We start from the raw sequence: 23172 nt of genomic DNA, 5'->3' as shown, positions 1-23172 counted from the left end.
AAAGTTTAATTTCTTAAAACGTAAGTTTACCTTTGCAGCACACACAAAATGCTGGAGGAATTCAGCCGGCCCAGGCAGCATCAAAGGAAAAGAGTACAGTTGACGTTTCAGGCCGAGACCCTTCATCAAGACCAGAGAGAAACAGAAGAGGATTCAGGGGGGAGGGAGGGAGAAACACAGGGTGAGAGGTCAAACCGGGAAGGAGGAGGGGTGAAGTAAAGAGCTGGGAAGTTGATTGGTGAAAGAGATACAGGGCTGGAGAAGGGGAAATCCAATAGGGGAGGACAGAGGGCCGTGGGAAAGAGGAAAGGGGGAGGAGCACCAGAGGGAGGCGATGGGCAGGCAAGGAGATAAATTGAGAGAGGGAGAAGGGGACAGGGAATGGTGAAGGAGGGGGTGAGAAATTGATGTTCATGCCATCATGTCAGACGATTCCCAAGTAGAATATAAGGTGTTGCTCCTCCAAACTGAGTGAGGCCTCATCGCGACAGTAGAGGAGGCCATGGATTGACATGGGGGAATGGGAATGGGAAGTGGAATTAAAATGGGTGGCCACTAGGCGATCCTGCTTTTTCTGGCAAATGGAGCATAGGTGTTTGGCGAAGCAGTCTGCCAATCTATGTCAGGTCTCACTGATGTACAGGAGGCCACACCAGGAGCACCGGACACAGTATACGACCCCAACATGAATATGAGTTCAGGGGCAGGAACAAGCTGAAACAATGGGTCTGCCTGAAGAGGCAGGTTTGTGGATCTTGGGTAGAAAGGGGAGGTACGGGAACTATGAGGTTGGAGGCAGTGGATGGGAGATCCCCAGAGCTTATAAAGTCGGTGATGGTGTGGGAGAGAGTGGCCTGCTTCTCCTCTGTGAGGTCCTGTTCGAGGGGTAAGTAAGTAGGGGGTGTCTGAGAATTGTCGCTGGGCCTCAGCGGTGGAGGTCAGTACGCCAGACTACTACAGCACCTCACATATCCGCGGGTTTGAGGGTGAGGTGAGGAATAGTGCTGAGGGAGTGGAGAGCAGGGCGTTCGGAACGAGTGAGGTTGGAATTGGAGGGAGGAGTGGGGAAGTGGAGACGGTCGATGTCTCGTCGGCAGTTTGCAATGAAAAGATCCAGAGCGGGGTGACCAGGGAGAGGAGGGGGGTTGAGGACGGCAGAACGGGTCATCGGTGCTTGTCCTCCCTCGCCCTTCAGTCTGTCGGATTGCACGGGAGAGAGGTGAGAGCACCAGAGATCCATCAGCAGCTCCGGTCTCCCAGCAGCAGGAGGCGGGTTCCCCGATCCCCGGCGGGGAAAGACCGGTCACCCTCAGGCAGCTGCGGACAACAGGCCCCGATCCCCGGTGAGCAAAGGCCGGTCACCCTCAGGCAGCTGCGGACAACAGGCCCCGATCCCCGGTGAGGAGAGGCCGGTCACCCTCAGGCAGCTGTGGACAACAGGCCCCGATCCCCGGTGAGGAAAGGCCGGTCACCCTCAGGCAGCTGCGGACAACAGGCCCCGATCCCCGGTGAGGAAAGGCCGGTCACCCTCAGGCAGCTGCGGACAACAGGCCCCGATCCCCGGCGGGGAAAGGCCGGTCACCCTCAGGCAGCTGCGGACAACAGGCCCCGATCCCCGGTGAGGAGAGGCCGGTCACCCTCAGGCAGCTGTGGACAACAGGCCCCGATCCCCGGCGAGGAAAGGCCGGTCACCCTCAGGCAGCTGCGGACAACAGGCCCCGATCCCCGGTGAGGAAAGGCCAGTCACCCTCAGGCAGCTGCGGACAACAGGCCCCGATCCCCGGTGAGGAAAGGCCGGTCACCCTCAGGCAGCTGCGGACAACAGGCCCCGATCCCCGGTGAGGAAAGGCCGGTCACCCTCAGGCAGCTGCGGACAACAGGCCCCGATCCCCAGTGTGGAAAGGCCGGTCACCCTCAGGCAGCTGCAGACAACAGGCCCCGATCCCCGGTGAGGAAAGGCCGGTCACCCTCAGGCAGCTGTGGACAACAGGCCCCGATCCCCGGCGGGGAAAGGCCGGTCACCCTCAGGCAGCTGCGGACAACAGGCCCCGATCCCCGGCGGGGAAAGGCCGGTCACCCTCAGGCAGCTGCGGACAACAGGCCCCGATCCCCGGTGAGGAAAGACCGGTCACCCTCAGGCAGCTGTGGACAACAGGCCCCGATCCCCGGCGGGGAAGCTCCTGCCAGTTACTTTGTTTATCGCCTGTGCCTGTGAACTTTGCGTTAATGAACTTGGGCACAGGTCCTCCAGACTAACACCACTGACCACAAGTCACCAGGAAGGACTCGATGTACACGGTGAACACACACAAAATGCTGGAGGAACTCAGCGGGCCAGGCAGCCTCTATGGAAAAAAAGTACAATTGGCACTTCGGACCGAAATGTTTCGGCAGGTCTGGGGGGGAAAAAGGCTGAGGAGATTTAAAAGGTGGGGAGTGGAGAAAGAAACACTCAGTTAGAGGTGAAGTAAAGAGCTGGGAAGTTGATTGGTGAAAGAGGTATCAGGCTTGAGAAGGGGGAGTCTGACAGAAGAGGACAGAAAGCCATGGAAGGAAAAAAGAGGGGAGGTGCACCGTAGGGAGGTGATGGGCGGCGAGGAGATAAGGTGGGAGAGGGAAAAGAGGGATGGGGAATGGTGAAGGAGAGGGATTGGGGGCGTTACCAGAAGTTCGAGGGATCCAAGGAGACCTTGCTTTTTGGCTTGACCACAGGGGGCAAAGAGTGGTTGTAGATGGTTCCTATCTGTATGGAAGATGGTGACCAGTGGTTTTCCGCAGGGATCTGTTCTGGGATCCCTCCTCTTTGTGATTTTAATTATTGACCTGGATGAGGAAGCAGAAGGACGGGTTGGTAAATTTGCTGAGGACACAAAGGTTGGGGTGTTGTGGAAAGTCTGAAGGGTTGTCAGAGGTTACAGCAGACATCGATAGGATGCAGAACTGGGCTGAGAAGTGGCAGATGGACTTCAACTGAGGTAAGTGTGAGGTGGTTCATTTTGGTGGGTCAAATTTGAAGACAGAATGTAATATGAATGGTAAGAATATTGGCAGTGTGGAGGATCAGCGAGACCTTGTCCACGGGACACTCAAATCTGCTGCGCAGGTTGACAGTATGGTTAAGAAGGCGTATGTTGTGTTGGCCTTCATCAACTGTGGGATTCAGTTTAAGAGCCGTGGGGTAATGTTACAGGTATATAAGACCTTGGTCAGACCCCACTTGGAGGACTGTGTTCATTTCTGGTCACCTCACTACAGGAAGATTGTGGATACTATAGAGAGAGTGCAGAGGAGATTTACAAAGATGTTGCCTGGATTGGAGGGTGTACCTTATGAGACAAGTTGAGTAAACTTGGCCTTGAAGTGACGGAGGATGAGAGGAGACATGATAGAGGTGTATAAGATGATGCGAGGCATTGATCGTGTGGATGGCCAGTGGCTTTTACCCAGGGCTGAAATGGCTAACATGAGGGGGCATAGTTTTAAGGTGCTTGGAAGGAGGTACAAGGGGATGTCAGAGGTAAATTTTTCACACAAAGAGTGGTGGGTGCATTGAATGCAAAGTGAAGGTGGTAGAGCCAGATACAATAAAGGCTTTTTAGAGATATGTACATGGAGCTTAGGCAAATAGAGGGCTGTGTGGTTGGGAAATTCTCGGCAGCTTCTGGAGCAGGATTCATGGCTGGCTCATCATTGTGGGCGGAAGGGCCTATAATGTGCCGTGGATTTTCCATGTTCTATGCTGGAGGAACCGGTCAGACAGCATCTATGGAAATGGGATTTCGGGCCGAGATCCTTCTTCAGAACTGGAAAGGAAGTGAGAAGTCCCCAGAATAGAAAGGTGGGGGACGGGAGGGAGGATAGCTGGAAAGGGATAGGTGAAGCCAGGTAAGTTGGAAAGGTAAAGGGTTGGAGAAGAAGGAATCTGATACGAGAGCAGAATGGCCCATAGGGGAAATGGAAGGAGGAGGGTTCGCACGGGGAGATGACAGTCAGGAAGGTGAAGGTAAGGGGCCAGAGTGGGGGATAGAAGAAGAAGGGAGAGGGAGGGAATTTTTTTTTCGGCGAGGAGAAATCAATATTTATGCCATCTATTTGGAGGCTTCCCAAATATACTACACGGTGTTTTTCCTTCGGCCTGAGGGTAGCTCCGTCGTGGCACAAGAGAAGGCCATGGAATGTCAGATCAGAATGGGAATGAGAATTGGAAGTAAAATGTTCCATCTTTGGCAGATGGAGCAGAGGTGCTTGATGAAGCAGATCCCCAGTTTACAACAGGTCTCACCAATGTCGAGGAGGCTGCATTGGGAGCGGCAGAGCAAATAAATGACCCAGCAGATGAAGTGTTGCCTCACCTGGAAGGACATTTTGGGTCCTCGAATGGAGGTGAGGGAGGAGGTGAATAGGTACTTTGGCCACTTGCAGGGTTAATTATCAGGAGTGAGACTAGTGGGGAGAGTGAATGGACAAGGGAGTCATGGAGGGAGTGATCCCTGAGGAAAGTAGAGAAGGGAAGAGGTAAAGATGTGTTTGGTGATCGGATACCATGACCATGTGGCTAGGCACAGCTCAAATACCATCTATATACCTGCTGATGATACAACTATTGTTGGCAGAATCTCAGGTGGTGACGAGAGGGCGTACAGGAGTGAGATATACCAACTAGTGGAGTGGTGTCGCAGCAACAACCTGGCACTCAATGTCAGTAAGACGAAAGAGCTGATTGTGGACTTCAGGAAGGGTAAGACGAAGGAACACATAGAGTGAGCAGTTTGAAGTTCCTGAGTGTGAAGATCACTGACGACCTAACCTGGTCCCAACATATTGATGCAGTTATAAAGAAGGCAAGACAGTGATTATACTTCATGGCAACAAAAACATCTATAGATGTACCGTGGAGAACATTCTGACAGGCTGCATCACTGTCTGGCTTGGGCTGCTACTGCACAGGACCGAAAAAAGCTGCAGAGGGTCATAAATTTAGTTGGCTCTCTCTTGGGTACCAGCCTACAAAGTATCCAAGACATCTTCAAGGAGCGATGTCTCTGAGGCAGCGTCCTTTATTGAGGACCCGCAGCACCTAGGACATGCCCTTTTCTCACTGTTACCATCAGGGAGGAGGTACAGAAGCCTGAAGGCACATACTCTGCAATTCAGGAACAGCTTCTTCCCCTCTGCATCCGATTCCTAAATGGCCATTGAACCCATGAACACTACCACATGTTGTTTATATATATATATGTTTTTAATCTATTCAATATACATATACTGTAATTGATTTACATATATATATAGATAGATATTGTACTTCTATATTATGTATTGCATTGAACTGTTGCTGCTACGTTAACACAATACAGGACATGACACATGACACCTGCCGGTGAGAATAAACCTGATTCTGATTCTGAGATGGTGGAGGTTTATGGAGGATGAGGTGATGGATGTGGACACTTGTGCGCTGGTAGGTTAGGACAAGAGGAACTCTATCACTGTTGAGGCAGAGGGAAGATGAGGTGAGCACAGATGTTCGGGAAATGGAGGAGATGCAGGTAAGGGCAACATCAATAGCGGAGGAAAGGAAACCGTTCTTTACAGAGAACATACCTGATGTTCTGGAGGGGAAACTGCATTCTGGGAACAGATTCAGTGGAAATGAAGGAGTTTAGAAAAGTTACAGGATACTGGGTGGGAAGAGGTATCGTCAAGGTACCTGTGGGAATCAGTAGCTTTATAAAATATGTCAGTTGACAGTTTGTTTCCAGAGATGGAGGCAGAGAGAGGGGCAAAGGGGAGGGAAGTGTTTGAAATGGACCAAGTGAATTCAAGTGCAGGGTGGAAGTTAGTGGCAAAGTTGATGAAATTGATAAACTCAGCATGGGTGCATGAAGCAGCACCAATGCAGTCATTAATGTTTCTCAGGAAGATTTGGGAGCATTACTGGGGAAGGCCTGGAACATGGACTGTTCTACGTAACCAACAGAGACAGTCATTACTGGGGCTCATGCAGACACCCATGGATAGCCCTCGAGTCTGGAGAAGGTGGGAGGAGCGGAAGGAAAATTGGTGAGGGTGAGCACCAGTCCTTCCAGCTGGAGGGGAACTGGTTTGTTCTTTTATTGAGAAAGAAACAGAGAGCTGTAAGGCCTTCTTGATGGGGGATAGAAGTTATAACTGGACATTCATGGTGAAGATGAGGCGGTCAGTGTCTGGGAATTGAAAATTGCTGAGGAGATTGAGGGCATGAGAAGTGTCGCGGATGTGGGTTGGGAGGGATTGACCTGAAGGGTTTAGAATGGAGACAATGCATGATGACAAGTTCAGTGGGGCTGGAGCAGGAATTCCCTTTCAGTTGTACTTTACACTGAACCAGGCTCCGCGCTCCGGGTTCATTTATATTCAGACCTCTCTAATGTGTTTCTGATCCCACCCTGACGTGGAAATTGCCGCGATTCCTGCCCAGAGAACACTTGGAGCAACGTTGTTCATTCCCGAGTCTGCAGCGCCCCTAGTGGACATTCCAGGTACCGCAGGGTTCAGCAGCTCCCGAAAGTGAAAGGATCCTGAACCGGGAAGTACCGGGAGTTAACATGGCTTCGGAAGGACAGGTCGAGAGTTTAACCGAGGAGGTAATTTGTCCCATCTGCCTGGATTTCTTCACCGATCCGGTGTCACTGGAGTGTGGACACAACTTCTGCCGCACCTGTATCACACGGTGTTGGGAAAGGGAGGAAAGAAACTCCTGCCCGGAATGTAGAGAGGAGTTTGCAGACCGCACCCTCAGGGTCAGTCGGGTGTTAGCAAGACTGGCTGAAAAAGCTCGAAAACTGCACCTGAAGCCGAAAGGGAAGGAAAGTAAACGTTTCTGCGAGGAACATGAGGAAGAACTGAAGCTGTTTTGTGAGACGGACAAGACACTGATCTGCCTGATCTGTAGAGATGCGCGGGAACACAAGTCTCACAACTTCATGCCGGTTAACGAAGCCGTTAACATTTACCAGGTAAAAATAACCCGCTTTCGATCGTCTGTTTATGTTGTGTCTTTTTTTGTCTGATCCATTCCTCCTTTAATTCCCAGGATCGGGTTAAATCTTCCTTGGACTCTCTCACAAAAAGACAAGCAGACTTCCAGGAAATGGAGCAGGAACAGAAAGAGAAGATTTCTGGAGTTCGGGTGAGGCTCCTGAGCAGAATTTCCAATATTGTTGTGCAGTCTTGTTCCCTTTAATGAAGAATAGCAGAGTATCGCAGCTCCAGTAACCTGGGATGATCTTCTTCTCTTCGGCGGTTGGCACCCAGCTTAATGGTGCATTACCGCCACCTTCTGCTCCGGAGTGCGGATCAGACGATAGACTTAACATATGAAATGCCTTCTCCCGTACACATACACATACACACACATACCCTAAACTACACTTTATCTTTCCTTCTTTGGCCATCCCAGTACCATAATCCTGCTTATTCATCATAATCCTATAAAAAAAAACCTGTATCCCTTAAGAAAGCTAAAAGTACCCAGACCTGTACCCTCTCACCCATGCCCAGTAACCCTTTTAATGTGAATTCCTGCACCCCCAATTACCTTAGATTAATTGTCATCATCTCTCTCTGTATCCTAAACTTCCTGCAACTCAGAATTACATGTTCTACTGGCTCCTCTTCCTGACCTTCCTCACACAAACCTGTCTGGTGTGTCCCTATCATTTACAATACTTTGTTTAGTGCACAGTGCCCCAACCTTAACCTAGTCCACACAGTTTCCTCTCTTCTGTATCCACTCTCTACCCTAGTACCTGTAACACTCTTTTGTATTTGATATAAATGCCTCCCTTTCCCCTCTCTGTCTCATCTTTCTTGCCACATTTGGATGATTTTTTCCCAGATTACACACTTAGCCTCTGATTTGCTGATACTAAAGTGCATTTCTATATTTTCTTTCTTTAATGCTCTCTTTGCCAACTCATCCACCCTCTCATTCCCCTTCACCCCTACATGAGCTGGAACCCGTAGAAATTTTACCTGCCCTCCCTGATCTGTAACTCTTGTGACTGACTGAAGGACTTCATAACGTACATTTTGCCGGATGTTTGAGTGAGAAGACTTTAAACTTGCTGGAACCGAGGATGAATCTGAACATATCAGTTTGGGCTTTGGCTTTGGCTCAATCAGGGTTCGGCGAGAACAGGCAGAGGGGAGGTTGAACAGGGCACGACTGCGCAAGCACGTGAAGTACGGCCTCTGAGATCAGCGGGGGAATTTAAAAAGCGAGCAGAGGCTGAGTACGAGCTTCACTCCAGGTGAGGAAAGGCCGGGTAAGCTCCTTTAATTACTCTAATTAGCTGAGGAGTAGGTAATGGAGGCAGCAGTTAGGGCAGTTGAGTGCTTCGTTTACAGTATGTGGGAAGTCAGGGCGAGCACAGCTGTCCCTGATGACTACACCTGTGAAAGGTGCATCCAACTGCAGCTCCTGACAAACCGAGTTAATGAACTGGTGCTGGATGAACTTCGGATCATTTGGCAGAAAAAAATCAGGAGTTACAGGGAGATAGTCAACCCTAAGAGTCAGGAGACAGGTAGCTGAGTGACTGTCAGGAGAGGGAAGGGGATTAGACAGGAAGAGCAGAGCACCCCTGTGGCCGTTCCCATCAACAATAAGTATACTGTTTTGGATACTGTTGGTGGGGATGACCTAACAGGGACAAGTTGCAGTCGTTGCATCTCTGACACCGAGACTGGACCCTCAGCTCAGAAGGGAGGGAGGGAAAAGAGGAGAGCAGTGGTGTTAGGGTATTCATTAGTTAGGGGGACAGATTGGAGGTTCTGTGGAAGATATCGAGAATCCCGTATGGTCTGTTGCCTCCCTGGTGCCTTGGATCGACTTCTCAATATTCTCAAGAGGGAGGTTGAACAGCCGGATGTCGTCGGCCATGTAGGGACCAATGATGTGGGTAGGAAGAGTGAGGAGCTCCTGAAAGGTGAGTTTAGGGAGCTAGGTGCCAAGTTAAAGGTCAGGAACTCCAGGAGAGCAATCTCAGGATTTCTACCAGTGCCACGTGCAGGTGGGTTTAGAAATAGTAAGATAGTGCAGATCAACAGGTGGCTGAAGACATGGTGCAGGAGGGAGGGCTTCAGATTTATAGATAATTGGGCAGTTTTCCAGGGAAGGGGTGACAGTTAACATCTGAACTGGAGGGGGAACAAATATTCTTGCAGGTAGGTTTGCTAGAGAGGCTCCAGTGGATTTAAACTAGATACAGAGGGTGGGGGGGGGGGGGGACCAGACTGTAGGAACAGATGTATGGGAGAAGGAAGAAAAAGAAGATAGTAAAGTTATTTGCACTGTCAGAGATAACTAGAGAGGAAGAGGAGGAGAATTTCTTAAATGCATTTACTTTAATGCTAGGAGCATTGTAAGAAAGGAGGATGAGCTTAGAGCATGAATTGATACCTGGAAATATGATGTTGTAGCTATTAGTGAAACATGGTGTCAGGAGGGGAGTGATTGGCAACTAAATATTCCTGGATTTCGTTGCTTCAGGTGTGATAGAATAGGAGGGACAAGAGGGGGAGGTGATGTATTGCCTGTAAGTAAAAATATTACAGCGGTGCTCTGGCAGGATAGATTAGAGGGCTCGTCTAGGGAGACCATTTGGTGAAATTGAGGAATGGGAAAGGTGTAGTACCACTTATAGGGGTGTATTATAGACCACCTAATGGGGAGTGAGAATTGGAGGAGCAAATTTGCAAGGAGATAGCAGATATTTGTAGTAAGCACTGGGTTGTGATTGTGGGAGATTTTAATTTTCCACACATAGACTGGGAAGCCCATACTGTAAAAGGGCTGGATGGTTTGGAGTTTGTAAAATGTGTGCAGGATAGTTTTTTGCAGCAGTACATAGAGGTACCGACTAGAGAAGGGGCAGTATTGGATCTCCTGTTAGGGAATGAGATAGGTGAGGTGACGGAGATATGTGTTGGGGAGCACTTCGGGTCCAGTGATCACAATGCCATTAGTTTCAATATAATTATGGAGAAGGATAGGACTGGACCCAGGGTTGAGATATTTGATTGGAGTAAGGGTAACTTTGAGGAGATGCGAAAGGATTTAGAAGGAGTGGATTGGGACAATTTGTTTTATGGGAAAGATGTAATAGAGAAATGGAGGTCATCTGAAGGTGAAATTTTGAGGGTACAGAATCTTTAAGTTCCTGTTTGGTTGAAAGGAGAGGTTAGAAGTTTGAGAGAGCCATGGTTTTCAAGGGATATTGGAAACTTGGTTTGGAAAAAGAGAGAGATCTACAATAAATATAGGCAGCATGGAGTAAATGAGGTGCTCGAGGAATATAAAGAATGTAAAAAGAATCTTAAGAAAGAAATTAGAAAAGCTAAAAGAAGATTTGAGGTTGCTTTGGTGAAAGTAAATCTAAAGGGTTTCTACAGCTATATTAATAGCAAAAGGATAGTGAGGGTTAAAATTGGTCCCTTAGAGAATCTGAGTGGACAGCTATGTGTGGAGCCAAAAGAGATGGGGGAGATTTTGAACAATTTCTTTTCTTCGGTATTCACAAAGGAGAAGGATATTGAATTGCATAACGTAAGGGAAATAAGCAGGGAAGCTATGGAAACTATGACAATTAAAGAGAAGGAAGTGCTGACGCTTTTAAGGAATATAAAAGTGGATAAATCTCTGGGTCCTAACAGGATATTCCCTAGGACCTTGAGGGAAGTTAGTGTAGAAATAGCAGGGGCTCTGACAGAAATATTTTGTCATTAGAAACGGGAATGGTGCCGGAGGATTGGTGTATTGCTCATGTTGTTCCATTGTTTAAAAAGGGTTCTCAGGGTAAACCTAGGCCTGTAAGTTTGACGTCAGTGGTGGGTAAGTTAATGGAAAGTATTCTTAGAGATGGTATATATAATTATCTGTATAGACAGGGTCTGATTAGGAACAGTCAACATGGATTTGTGCATGGAAGGTCATGTTTGACAAATCTTATTAAAGTTTTTGAAGAGGTTACGAGGAAAATTGACTGGGGTAAAGCAGTGGACGTTGCCTATATGGACTTCAGTAAGGCCTTTGACAAGGTTCCGCATGGAAGGTTAGTTAGGAAGATTCAATCTTTAGGTGTTAATATTGAAGTAGTAAAATGGATTCAACAGTGGCTGGATGGGAGATGCCAGAGGGTAGTGGTGGATAACTGTTTGTCAGGTTGGAGGCCGGTGACTAGTGGTGTACCTCGGGGATCTGTACTGGGTCCAATGTTGTTTGTCATATACATTAATGATCTGCATGATGGGGTGGTAAATTGGATTAGTAAGTGTGCAGATGATATGGTGTTGTGGATAATGAAGTAGATTTTCAAAGGTTGCAGAGAAATTTAGGCCAGTTAAAAGAGTAGGCTGTACAATGGCAGATGGAGTTTAATGCTGATAAGTGTGAGGTGCTACATTTTGGTAGGAATAATCAAAATAGGACATACATGGTGAATGTTAGGGCATTGAAGAATGCAGTAGAACAGAGTTCCCTGAAGGTGGAATCTCATGTGGATAGGGTGGGGAAGAAAGTTTTTGGTGTGCTGGCCTTTATAAATCAGAGCATTGAGTATAGGAGTTGGGATGTAATGTTAAAATTGTACAAGGCATTGGTAAGGCTGAATTTGGAGTATTGTGTACAGTTCTGGTCACCGAATTATAGGAAAGATATCAACTAAATGAGTGAGTACAGAGAAGATTTACTAGAATGTTACCTGGGTTTCAACACCTATGGTGCAGAGAAAGGTTGACCAAGGTAGGACTTTATTCTTTGGAATGTAGAAGGTTGAGGGGGGACTTGATAGAGGTATTTAAAATTATGAGGGGACTAGATAGAGTTGAATTGATGTTGAATTTTTTCCATTGAGAATAGGGGAGATTCATACAAGAGGACGTGAGTTGAGAGTTAGGGGGCAACCTCAATCATAACTCCACTCCACCATGTCATCAATTGTTCCTTGTAGCTTCCTGATTATATGCTCCATGTTCCTACCTCTTTTCCACAAGGCCCCATCATCCGCAAACAGTGACCTACCTATCTCCACTGGTACCTCTCTGAAGACATAATGATGAAAAGTATCAGACTAATCACACTACCCTGAGGTGTGCCTATGTTATGCTAAAAAAGATCTAGGCTAAGGAGCGCTCTTGAAGTTGCTGCATCTTTACAACGGATTGTGGGAGGAGGTAAGATTACCAAGTGCGTGGAAAGAAGCAGTAGTCATTCCAATAAGGAAACCTGGCAAAGACCCGTCAAAACACACCAGCTACAGGCCAATAGCATTAACGTCAAATATATGCAAGATCTTGGAAAATATGATAACAGAAAAGTTATCATATCAGCTTGAGAAGAGAGGAATGCTGGTAAGTTATCAGAGTGGTTTTAGGAAAGGAAGGAATTCCATAGACTCAGTGATAAGGTTAGAGACTGAAATAAGAAAGGCTCGGGCAAATAGAGTCAGCAGTTGCAGTGTATTTTGACATAGAAAAAGCCCATGACATGATGCACAAACTGCACAAGATGGGGGGTTGGTGGAAGAGTTTTTAATTGGATAAAAGATTTTTTGTTCGGCAGGAAAATTCCAGTTCAGATTGGGTCAGAATGATCAAATCAGTAACCTGGGATCGATCCTGACCTCCAGTGCTGTCTGCGTGGAGTTTGCACGCTCTCTCAGTAACCAGTACCTTCTTTTAGCCGACAATCCACTGGTGTTTGGGACAGCAATGAAGGTCCTCCATCTCCGGCAGTGTTCATGTCTTCATTCAACATGTCAGTAGCTACTTCTCGGTTTTCACTACTGTCAGTCAGGCAGGTCCTGAGTGGAGACTCGGGAATAACATGGCACTCAGATGTAGAAAGACTCTGCATTGTTTCTGTAACAATTTTGTTTTACCAGTCATTATTGTTAGCCCTGAGCTGAATCCATGAACCTGGAGGACCAGTGGACCACTCTTACTCTGGCCTCTACCCTTTGACCTGTTTGGCATGGGTGACCCCACCAAGGGTCAAAGCATAAAGCCCACATTCCAACCAACAGAGTTCTTTGGGTCATTGAGGCACACAAGCCTCCAAACCCAACGGCAAGGTTGTGGTCCTCTTGGATGATAGTGGACTGGACAGACCCTTCCATATCATAAGGAAATACATCAGGGCCAAATAATAAACCAGCCTCTCCTTTCATTCGACAGGAGCAGTCACAAAGTGTTCAGTCCCAGATCACATCCCAGTTTGATGAACTGCGCCGGATTATCACCGAGAAAGAGCAGCGTGCACTCCGAGATATCAGGGAAGAAGAGGAGAGGATTCTAAATCCAATGGAGAAAAATCTTCAAGTAATTCAAGAGAATTTAAATGCCATCTACAAGGAAATTTCAAAGTTACAGGAACAGATGGATCAACAAGACAATATCATATTCCTCATGGTGAGAGATTTCAGTTTGGTCCTGTAAAAGTACATAGTCACAAAATGATGTATTTTAACTCAGTGTGGGATTTACCGATACTGGAGTTGTAAACTGATTGAAACCAGATGGATGTTTTGACTATTCAGGGTTGTTGTCTCCAAACCAGCCTCTCACAACATCTGTACATCGCTGGACAGTCTGCATCCTTCTCGGGAATGTTTACTCTGATCATAGCACTGAGCCAGTGATCACTTCTGTGATTCCCACGTATAATATCCCCTAAGACTCAGAGTAACATCCTATTGCAGTCACAGACTGTGAGTGTGTCTGGTGCAGTGGGTGTGAGGGTCTCTCTGTTGATCAGTGGGAACTGAAGTTGAATTCCAGAATGGGACCTACACATCGGATTTACCATCTATATCTGGTTTGTATCAGGTTCATTGTTTTGGAGAATTTTGCCCTGTCTTTTGTTTTTCAGAAATATTCTTCATCAGATTATATTTTCATCAGAGACAAGACTTTCTGTCCATTCTCTCCTATCAGTTTCCCTGGTGCACAAGCCTCCTCCCACCTACTCACCACACCCAGTAACAGTGTCCCCAAATCCATGGTCCCTCATGTGTTTATCCAGCTTCCCCATTACAATCAATCTCTGCTGTTCCACTTCAGCCACTCCTGTAGCAGTGAGTTCACATTCTCTTCACAACATTTCTTGTGGGATTTATTAACGACCATCTGATGTTTTTATCTTTGACTTATTGTCTCCACACAAGCAGAAATATTTTCGATCAAATACATTCAGAATCTTAAAACCTGTCCAGTCTCTCCTGTGAGTTCCTTCTCTCAGTTATCGTATAATTCTCATAAATATTCCTTGTACTTTCTCCCATGGTTCAATGTCCCTCTTTCTCCATTCATGTTAGTGGGAATGAGTTAAGTGAGAATTTTCAGCAGTTTTTAATAACTTGTCTCGGATTCCTGCTGTTCGGATGCCGACAGTTTTCTCAGTCAATTGAGATCTGTGTTTGATTTATTTCAGGAGGAAGCTCGTCGGAAGAGGAGGTAGGACATGGTCTTTACTGAAACTCTGTATGGATTTGTAAAACAGTTCAAATATCACTGATGCTCAGTTTATAACTAGATGTATAATATTTACAGGATTAGTGATAATTTCCAGACATTGTCAGTGACAGACGGTGCCCTATTGGTTGGAAAATTCGATCACCCCTATTTGCTCGACATAGCATCGGAAGAAGTGATTGGCGGCATTAAACATGGTAAAACATAAGATTCATTTGTGATTGTTTATGAGACACTACTAAGTCATAATTAGATGCCAAATATGGCTTGTCAATGACCTTCTGAAAATCCAAGTACACAACATCAACTGGTTCTCTTGTTTATCTGGCTTGTTATTTCTTCAAAGAATTCCAGCTGATTTGTCAGGCAGGATTTTCCCTTGAGGAAACCATGACCTATTTTATCATGTGCCTCCAAGTTCCCTGATAACTCCTCCTTAATAATCAACTTCACCATCTTCCCAGCCACTGAGGTCAGACTAACTGGCCTAGAGTTTCCTTTATTCCCTCTCTCTTCTTGAACAGTGGAGTGACATTTTCATATTTCCATTCTTCCAGAACCATTGAAGAATCTAGTGATCCTTGAAGGATCGTTACAAATGCCTCCATGATCTCTTCAGACACCTCCTTCTGAACTCTGGCATGGACACTATCTAGTCCAGGTGACAGCTACCTAAAGATCTTCCCGTTTCCCAAGTAATGTTCTCTAGTAATGCTAACTTCACGCCCGGCATGTTGCCTGACACTTGGAACTTCCAGCATACTGCTAGTGTCTTCCACAGTGAAGACTGATGCAAAATACGTCTTCAGTTCATCCACGCTTTCATTGTCCCCCATTACTACCTCTCCAGCATTGTTTTCCAGCAGTCCGATATCCACTCTTGCCTCTCTCTAATCCAGAAATTAGGACCTCCTGGGTACTAATTTCTGGATTGCTGCCTGTGCCACGTGCCAGTGAGGGTAGAAACAGGGTGATCTGTCAGGTAAATGTGTGGCTGAGAAGCTGGTGCAGGGGGCAGGCTTCAGGTTCTTGGATCATTGGGATCTCTTCTGGGGGAGGTATGACCTGATCAGAAGTGATGGGTTGCACCTGAACCCGAGGGGGACCAATATTCTTGCGGGCAGGTTTGTTAGAGCTGTTGGGGAGGGTTTAAACTAATTTTGTAGGGGGGTGGGAACTGGAGTGAAGGGACTCGGGATAGGACGGATGGTAAAAATGGTAATGATAGCCTGCAGTCAGACTGTCAGGAAGGACAGACAGGTGATGGAACTCAGTTGCAGCCAACAGGCTGAGTATCAAAACTTTAGGAATGCAGAATCAGAAAGGATAACAAATACGATACTCAAGCTGTTGTCTCTAAATGCATGTAGTATAAGAAATAAAGTGGATGATCTTGTTGCACGATTACCGATTGCCAGGTATGATGTTGTAGCCATCACTGAATTGTGGCTGAAGGATGGTTGTAGTTGGGATCTGAATGTCCAAGGTTATACAATATATTGGAGTGATAGGAAGGTAGGCAGAGGGGGTGGTGTGGCTCCACTGGTAAAGAATGGCATCAAATCAGTAGAACGATGTGACATTGGATCGGAAGATATTGAATACTTGTGGGTTGAGTTCAGAAACAGCAAGGTTAAAAAGACCTTGATGGCAGTTATATACAGGCCTCCAACAGAGCTGGGTGGTGGACCACAGATTACAACAGGAGATAGAAAAGCTGTGTCAAAAGGGCAATGTTCTGGTAGTCATGGGAGATTTTAACATGCAGGTCCATTGGGAAAATCAGGTTGGTAATGGATCTCAAGAGTGAGTCTGTTGAATCCCTAAGAGATGGCATTTAAAGCAGTTTGTCATTGAGCCCACGAGGGGATCAGCTATACTGGATTGGCTGTTATGTAATGAACCAGAGGCGATTAGGGAGCTGAAGGTAAAAAACCCTGAGGAACCAGTGATCACAGTATGATTGAGTTTAACTTGAAATTTGATAGGGAGAAAGTAAAGTAGCGGTCGATCTTTGGGACTTGCCCAGTAGATCCCGAAAAAAATTCAAAAATAAATACACAAATACTGTTGAGAGATTGTTTCCGGGTTGCGGGGTTTTGTTCCGTTCTTTCTGCCCAGTGCGCGTGTGTGTAGCTCCCCCGCATTACACAGTGTAATTCAACACGTACAAACACGCTGGATGAACTCAGCAGGTCGGGCAGCATCCGTTGAAACGAGCAGTCAACCTGCTGACTGCTGAGTTCATCCAGCTTGTTTGTACGTGTTGATTTGACCACAGCATCTGTAGTGTACTTTGTGTTTACACAGTGTAATTCAGTGGTCCCCAGCCACCGGGCCGCGAGGAAACGATATGAGTCAGCTGCACCTTTCCTCACTCCCTGTCACGCCCACTGTTGAACTTGAACCCACGCGAGGTCATCAGATGCCTAAACTCAGTGATACCCTCGCGCCAGGAATCACTGGTTCGCCTCACGCGGCCGGTGAGAAGTGCCGTTGGTACTGGCCTGGAGCACGGAGAGGTGGGCGCCGCCTCTAAACCTGTTCACCACACCGAATGTTCGTGGGGAACCCGGTGCTAAAACATTCACAGACGATCTAATTCGGGCTCAGGGTTCCGTAAGTAGCAGAGCAGCTACCTCGCTGCGATCTGCTGATACAAACTTTTGTCGGCCGATAGATCCTACAAGGGGGGGCAGGCACCCTGTCACACTCCCCGCTCTGTCGCTTTCTCCAGACTGGAACCGGCAACTGGAACCTTGTCCTCTCACCCCACCCATGAGGCAGGGGAAATAATAACAGGGGACAAGGAGATGGGGGATGAACTAAATGACTATTTTCCATCAGTCTTCACTGTGGAAGACACTAACAGTATGCCTGATGTTGTGTGTGAAGGAAGAGAAGTGGGTGCAGTTACTATTACAAGAGAGAAGGTGCTCAAAAAGCTGAAAGACCTAAAGGTACATAAGTCACCTGGACCACAGGAACTGCACCCTAGGGTTCTGAAAGATGTAGCATTAGAGATTATGGTGGCATTAGAAATGACCTTTCAAAAATTATTGGAGTCTGGCATGGTGTCAAAGGAGTGGAAAATTCTTTAAGAAAGGAGGAAGGCAGCGGAAAGGAAATTATAGACCAGTTAGCCTGACCTCAGTGGCTGAGATGTTTGAGTCAGTTGTTAAGGATGAGGTGATGGAGCACATGGTGACACAGGACAAGATGGTATAAAGTCAGCATGGTTTCCTTCAGAGAAAATCCTGCCTGACGAACCTGGTGGAATTCTTTGAGCAGATTACAAGTAGGATAGATAAAGGGGATGTAATGGATGTTGTATATTTGGACTTTCTGAAGGCCTTTGATAAGGTGCCACACATGAGGCTGTTTCCCAAGTTAAGAGCCTGTGGTATTATAGGGAAGTTGCTGACATGGTTAGACAATTGGAGGCACGGCTTCAGGGAGCCTAGATGCAGCACACGTAATTGTTAACAAGTACTGATGACCAGCTGCAGTTTTTGGCAATAGACCTACACAATCCACTATGACCCTGGAAAATGGTTCACCAAACGCAGGTATCGGCCGAAGTGGTGCCTTAGGGATGGCCTGATTAGGTTTTCCCACCACCTGGCACGTATGACACCCTCTACAGTAATTAACAATATCTTTCCTCACGTTACACCAATACAATACCCCCATCATCCTGTGCACTGTTTCCTTTACTCCGAAATGTCCACCTAAAGGCATCTTATGGGCCAGGTTTAAAACTTAAGCCCTGTAAACTTTTGGAACCACTACCTGATGCACAATAGCCCAATCCTCACTTGCAGGCACAGTGGCTGATCTCCACTTCCTCATCAACACCCCATCTTTAAGGTAATATCCCACTGACTCTTTCTGAATTTCATCCTCAGAGAGAGCTCTCTCTTTTAAAGCCACAATTTCAGGATCTTTATTTAGTTCTTCTATAAATTCCCTCCTCAGTAAAGACGTCTTTCTCATCCTCCTTACTCTCCTCAGCCTTACTACCCTCTAAGTCCTGTTGGTTTAGGGACAGTAGGAAAGTCTAGATAAATCAATATTAGCATCAGCAGCCTTTTCCGACATGCTTCTAGTGACCACGCAGGCGGGATACACATCAGCAACTATGGGCGGGCCCTCAGCAGCAGCAGGCTCACTGGCTAGCTGAACTGCTGGGTAAACATCCCCACCTGCAAGGTCATTTCCGAGTACGAGATCAACATTGTCTATCGGTAGTTCAGACCGCACCCCAATTGTGACTGGTCCAGATACCAAGTCGCATTTCAGAATTATCTTATGCAAAGGCACAGTCTCAGTCTCCTTTCCAATACCTTTGATAATATTCACCACCATATAACCATATAACAATTACAGCACGGAAACAGGCCATCTCGGCCCTTCCAGTCCATGCTGAACACTTCCTCTCAACGCCCCTGACTCTCAAATCTCCATCTCAGCACCGAACTCCAAAACACTCTTTAATATCAGTGACTGAAAAGCTCCAGTATCTCTCCAGATTCTCACTGGAACCGGAGTTGATCCCTCCTTCACAGACACAAACCCATTTGAAATAAATCTCTCAGGTCCCTCTTGAACTAGGTCAGACCCCTCCTTCTTCAGCGGTGTTTTAACCGTCTGAACGCAGGCATTTGGGGTTTTCTCTCTCTCTGTCCCTTTTTCCCTTTTCATAGCAAAACAATTGGATGCCGCATGACCAGGCTTCCCACAAAAGTAACAAAAGGGGTTGCTGGGTGGTGGTGTCATTGTAACTTGTCCCATGGTCAGGCTCGGATTAAATCGGGTTTCTGGGTGGTGGGGGTCAAAGGGCCGGAAGGGCCTATTCCGTACTGTATCTCAATAAATAAATTACTGCTGATGAAAGTGCAGTAGATGTCGTCTCCATGGAGTTTAGCGAGGGATTTGATAAGGTAGCAGAGAGTTAGATCACATGGGATACAGTACGATCTGGAATAGGATGCAGAGTTGTCTGGGTGGAGTCCCGTGACCAGTGGTTGTTCTGCAGGGATCGGTGCTGGGTCCACTGTTTTTCATCATCCATATGAATGATTTGGAGAGAATGTAGGTGACGTGTTTAGTGGGTTTGTGAAGGACTCTAAAATTGGTGGTTTCATGGACAGTGAAGAGGTTATTTATTTATTTAGAGACAGTGTGAAACAGGCAGTCCCAGACCAATGACCCGTTCCACCCAGCACCCCAACTATTTAAAACCAGCCTAATCACGGGGCAATATACAATGACCATTTAACCTACAAACCGTTATCTCTTTGTACGAGCGTCACAGAGTGATAGAAACTAACAGCACAGGCCCTTCAGCCCATCTGGTCTGTACCGAAGCATTTAAACTACCTGCTCCCATCGACCTGCGCCGGGACCATGGTCCTCCAACTCCGACCGTCCATGTACCATCCAAACTTCTCTTAAATGTTTAAATCAAACTGGCATGTACCACTTGGGCTGGCAGCTGGTTCCACACTCTCACAACCCTCTGAATGAAGCAGTTTCCCCTCATGTTCCCCTTAAACTTTTCATCTTTAACCTTTAACCCATGACCTCTGGTTGTAATCCCACACACCCTCTGTGGAAAAAGTCTGCTTGCATTTACCCTATCTATACCCCTCATAATTTTGTATACTATCAAATCTCCCCTCAGTCTTCTAAGTTACAGGAATAAAGTCCTAAACTATTCATTCTTTCCTCATGACTCAGGTCCTCCAGTCCCAGCTACATCCCTGGAAATTTCTCCGTGCTCTTTCAAACTTGTTTATATCCTTCCTGTAGGTAGGTGACCAAAACTGTACACAATATCCCAAATTAGACGGCCCCAGGTCTCATACTACTTCAACATAACATCCATCTACCTGTAACACCACTTTCGGTGTATTCTGGACCTGTGTTCCCAGATCTGCTGTAGAACAGAGTCCTCAGTGCCCGACCATTCACTGTGAAAGACCGACACTGGGGTCCTACCGAAGAGCAACAGCTCACACTTGTCTGCATTAAATTCCAGCTGACACTTTTCAGCCCATTTTCCCAGCTGCCCCAGATCCCACTGCAAGTAATGATGGTCTTCCTCTCTGTCCACTCCTCCCCAATGTGAGGGATGAATCGGGAGCACCCGGAGGAAATGCACAAGGTCCCGGGGAGAAAGTACAAATTCTTTACAGATGGTGTTGGAATTGAACTCTGAACTCCGGAATGCCCCAAGGTGCAACAGTATTGTGTTATCCACTACATAACCCTCTTGCTCATCGGTTATCCAAGATTACAACGAGATCCTGATTAATTGGGTCTCTGGGCCATTGGATGGAAACTGATTTTAATTCAGAGAGATGAGGGTGTTGCATTTTGGAAGGTGAACCAGGACAGGATTTACACAGCAATCGGGGGCCCTGGAGAGTGTTGTGGAACAGAGAGACCAAGAGGTGATTGTCTTCATCAGTCAGAATACTGAGTACAGGATCTGGGACGTCACGTTATGAGTGTACAAGACATTGGGAAGGCCACATTTGGAGCAGAGTAACACACACAAACTGCTGGAGGAACTCAGCAGGTCAGGCAGCATCTATGGATTTGAATAAACAGTTGATGATTTGGGCCAGGGTTTTGTGTGTGTTGCTTTGGTTTTCCAGCATCTGCAGACTTTCTTGTCTTTATGATTTTGATCACCCTGTACAGTTCTGGTTATCTTTCTACAGGAAGGATGACATTAAACTGAGAGGGTATAAAACAGATTTACAAGGATGTTACTGGGACTGGAGAGTTTGGGTTATAAGGAGAGGCTGAATATTCTTGGTCTTTTTCCTGGAGCTCAGGAGGTTGCTAAAGGAAAATGTAGAGGTGGATACAGTTACAGTGATTTAAAAGACATCTGGACAGGTACGTGGGTGGGAAAGGGTTAAAGGAATAATAGGCAAATACAGGTAAATGTAACTAGTTCATTGAAGCCAGTTGGTCGGCACGAATGAATTCTGCCCCTTTAAATGCCTCCAGTGTTTACTCACCCCATCCTCATCTGGATCCAGTTGTTGCTCCACCCCTTCCTCACACCCGTTTCCACTGCTATCTCCCGTCTTTCTTTCCGTTCGTGAGGTAATGTCTTGGCTTGACACACCGACTGGACATCTCCCTTATCACACGCTGCTTGACCGCTGAGATCCTCCAGAATTTTGTGTTTGTTGATCCTCCAGGTCGAGGAAAAACCTCGGGAAGATGCCGGTTGTCCATCCGCTGCGTTTGGAAAAAAACCCCGGAAAGGGTCCTGTCGCCACCGATCCCCCACGATCCCGGGGCCGCGCTGCCCGAGTCATTCCCCCCCCCCACCGATCCCCGGGGCCGCGCTGCCCGAGTCTCCCCCCCCGATCCCGGGGCCGCGCTGTCCGAGTCATCCCCCCCCCCCCGATCCCCGGGGCCGCCCTGCCCGAGTCTCCCCCCGGTCCCGGGGCCGCACTGCCCGAGTCTCCCCCCCGATCCCCGGGGCCGCGCTGCCCGAGTCTCCCCCCGATCCCGGGGCCGCGCTGCCCGAGTCTCCCCCGATCCCCGGGGCCGCGCTGCCCGAGTCTCCCCCCCGATCCCCGGGGCCGCGCTGTCCGAGTCTCCCCCCGATCCCGGGGCCGCGCTGCCCGAGTCTCCCCCCGATCCCCGGGGCCGCGCTGCCCGAGTCTCCCCCCGATCCCGGGGCCGCGCTGCCCGAGTCTCCCCCCCGGTAACCGGGGCCGCGCTGCCCGAGTCTCCCCCGATTACGGGGCCGCGCTGCCCGAGTCTCCCCCCCGATCCCCTGGGACGCGCTGCCCGAGTCTCCCCCCGATCCCCGAGGCCGCGCTGCCCGAGTCTCCCCCCGGTCCCGGGGCCGCGCTGCCCGAGTCTCCCCCCGATCCCGGGGCCGCGCTGTCCGAGTCTCCCCCCGATCTCCGGGGACTCTCTAATTCTCTGCTTCTCCCCCCAGTCTCTGTCACCCTGGATGTGGAAACGGCGAATCCGTGGCTCGAGGTGTCTGAGGATCGGAAGAGTGTGAGATTGACCGGGACCTGGAGGAATCTCCCTGACACCGGGAAGAGGTTCACATACTGGGCTTGTGTGCTGGGATCGGAGGGATTCACATCGGGGAGACATTACTGGGAGGTGGAGGTGACGGGGAATCAGAGCTGGAGTCTGGGAGTCGCCGCAGAGTCTGTGGAGAGGAAGGGAGCGGTCACACTGAGTCCGGAGACCGGATGCTGGACCATCGGGCGGTTTAATGACGGGATGTGGGTTTACACCTCCCCTGTGTCCCGTCTCCCTGCCGGTCCCATCCCCGGGAGGGTGGGAGTTTATCTCAGTTACGAGTCCGGGACAGTTTCATTTTACAACGCGGAGACCAAGTCCCATCTCTACACCTTCACTGGGAATAAAGTCACGGAGAAACTTTATCCTTACTTCGGGTTTGGATATAAAAACCAGTGGCTGAGAATCTGTTCCGGTTCCGCTGCGGGTCTGTAAACGGGTCGGGTCCCGGGACCGGTGTCAGGAGTCAGTCAGTGTAAATATAAATGTGCGGAGAGTGAAATAAACACGATGTGAGAATTATCGATCCATTAATTTTAACTGGTTTACCGCATCCGTCAACGGAACAGAAACACTGCGGAT

At 48.0% G+C, this 23172-nt stretch overlaps 1 protein-coding gene across 1 annotated transcript; it reads left to right on the top strand.

Annotated features, from left to right (window-relative positions):
- Positions 1-5274: 5274 nt before the first annotated feature.
- On the top strand, positions 5275-23133 carry LOC132394680 (nuclear factor 7, brain-like). Its single transcript, XM_059971050.1, has 6 exons — positions 5275-6998; positions 7076-7171; positions 13219-13452; positions 14474-14496; positions 14593-14711; positions 22493-23133. The coding sequence occupies exons 1-6, from the start codon at positions 6588-6590 to the stop codon at positions 23023-23025; spliced, it is 1416 nt and encodes a 471-aa protein (XP_059827033.1). The 5' UTR covers positions 5275-6587; the 3' UTR covers positions 23026-23133.
- Positions 23134-23172: the final 39 nt, after the last annotated feature.

This window comes from Hypanus sabinus, chromosome 5, assembly GCF_030144855.1.
Source record: "Hypanus sabinus isolate sHypSab1 chromosome 5, sHypSab1.hap1, whole genome shotgun sequence".
Lineage (NCBI taxonomy): Eukaryota > Metazoa > Chordata > Chondrichthyes > Myliobatiformes > Dasyatidae > Hypanus > Hypanus sabinus.
The sequence above is the reverse complement of the archived record's forward strand: the minus strand, read 5'-3'. Positions and strand labels throughout refer to the sequence as shown.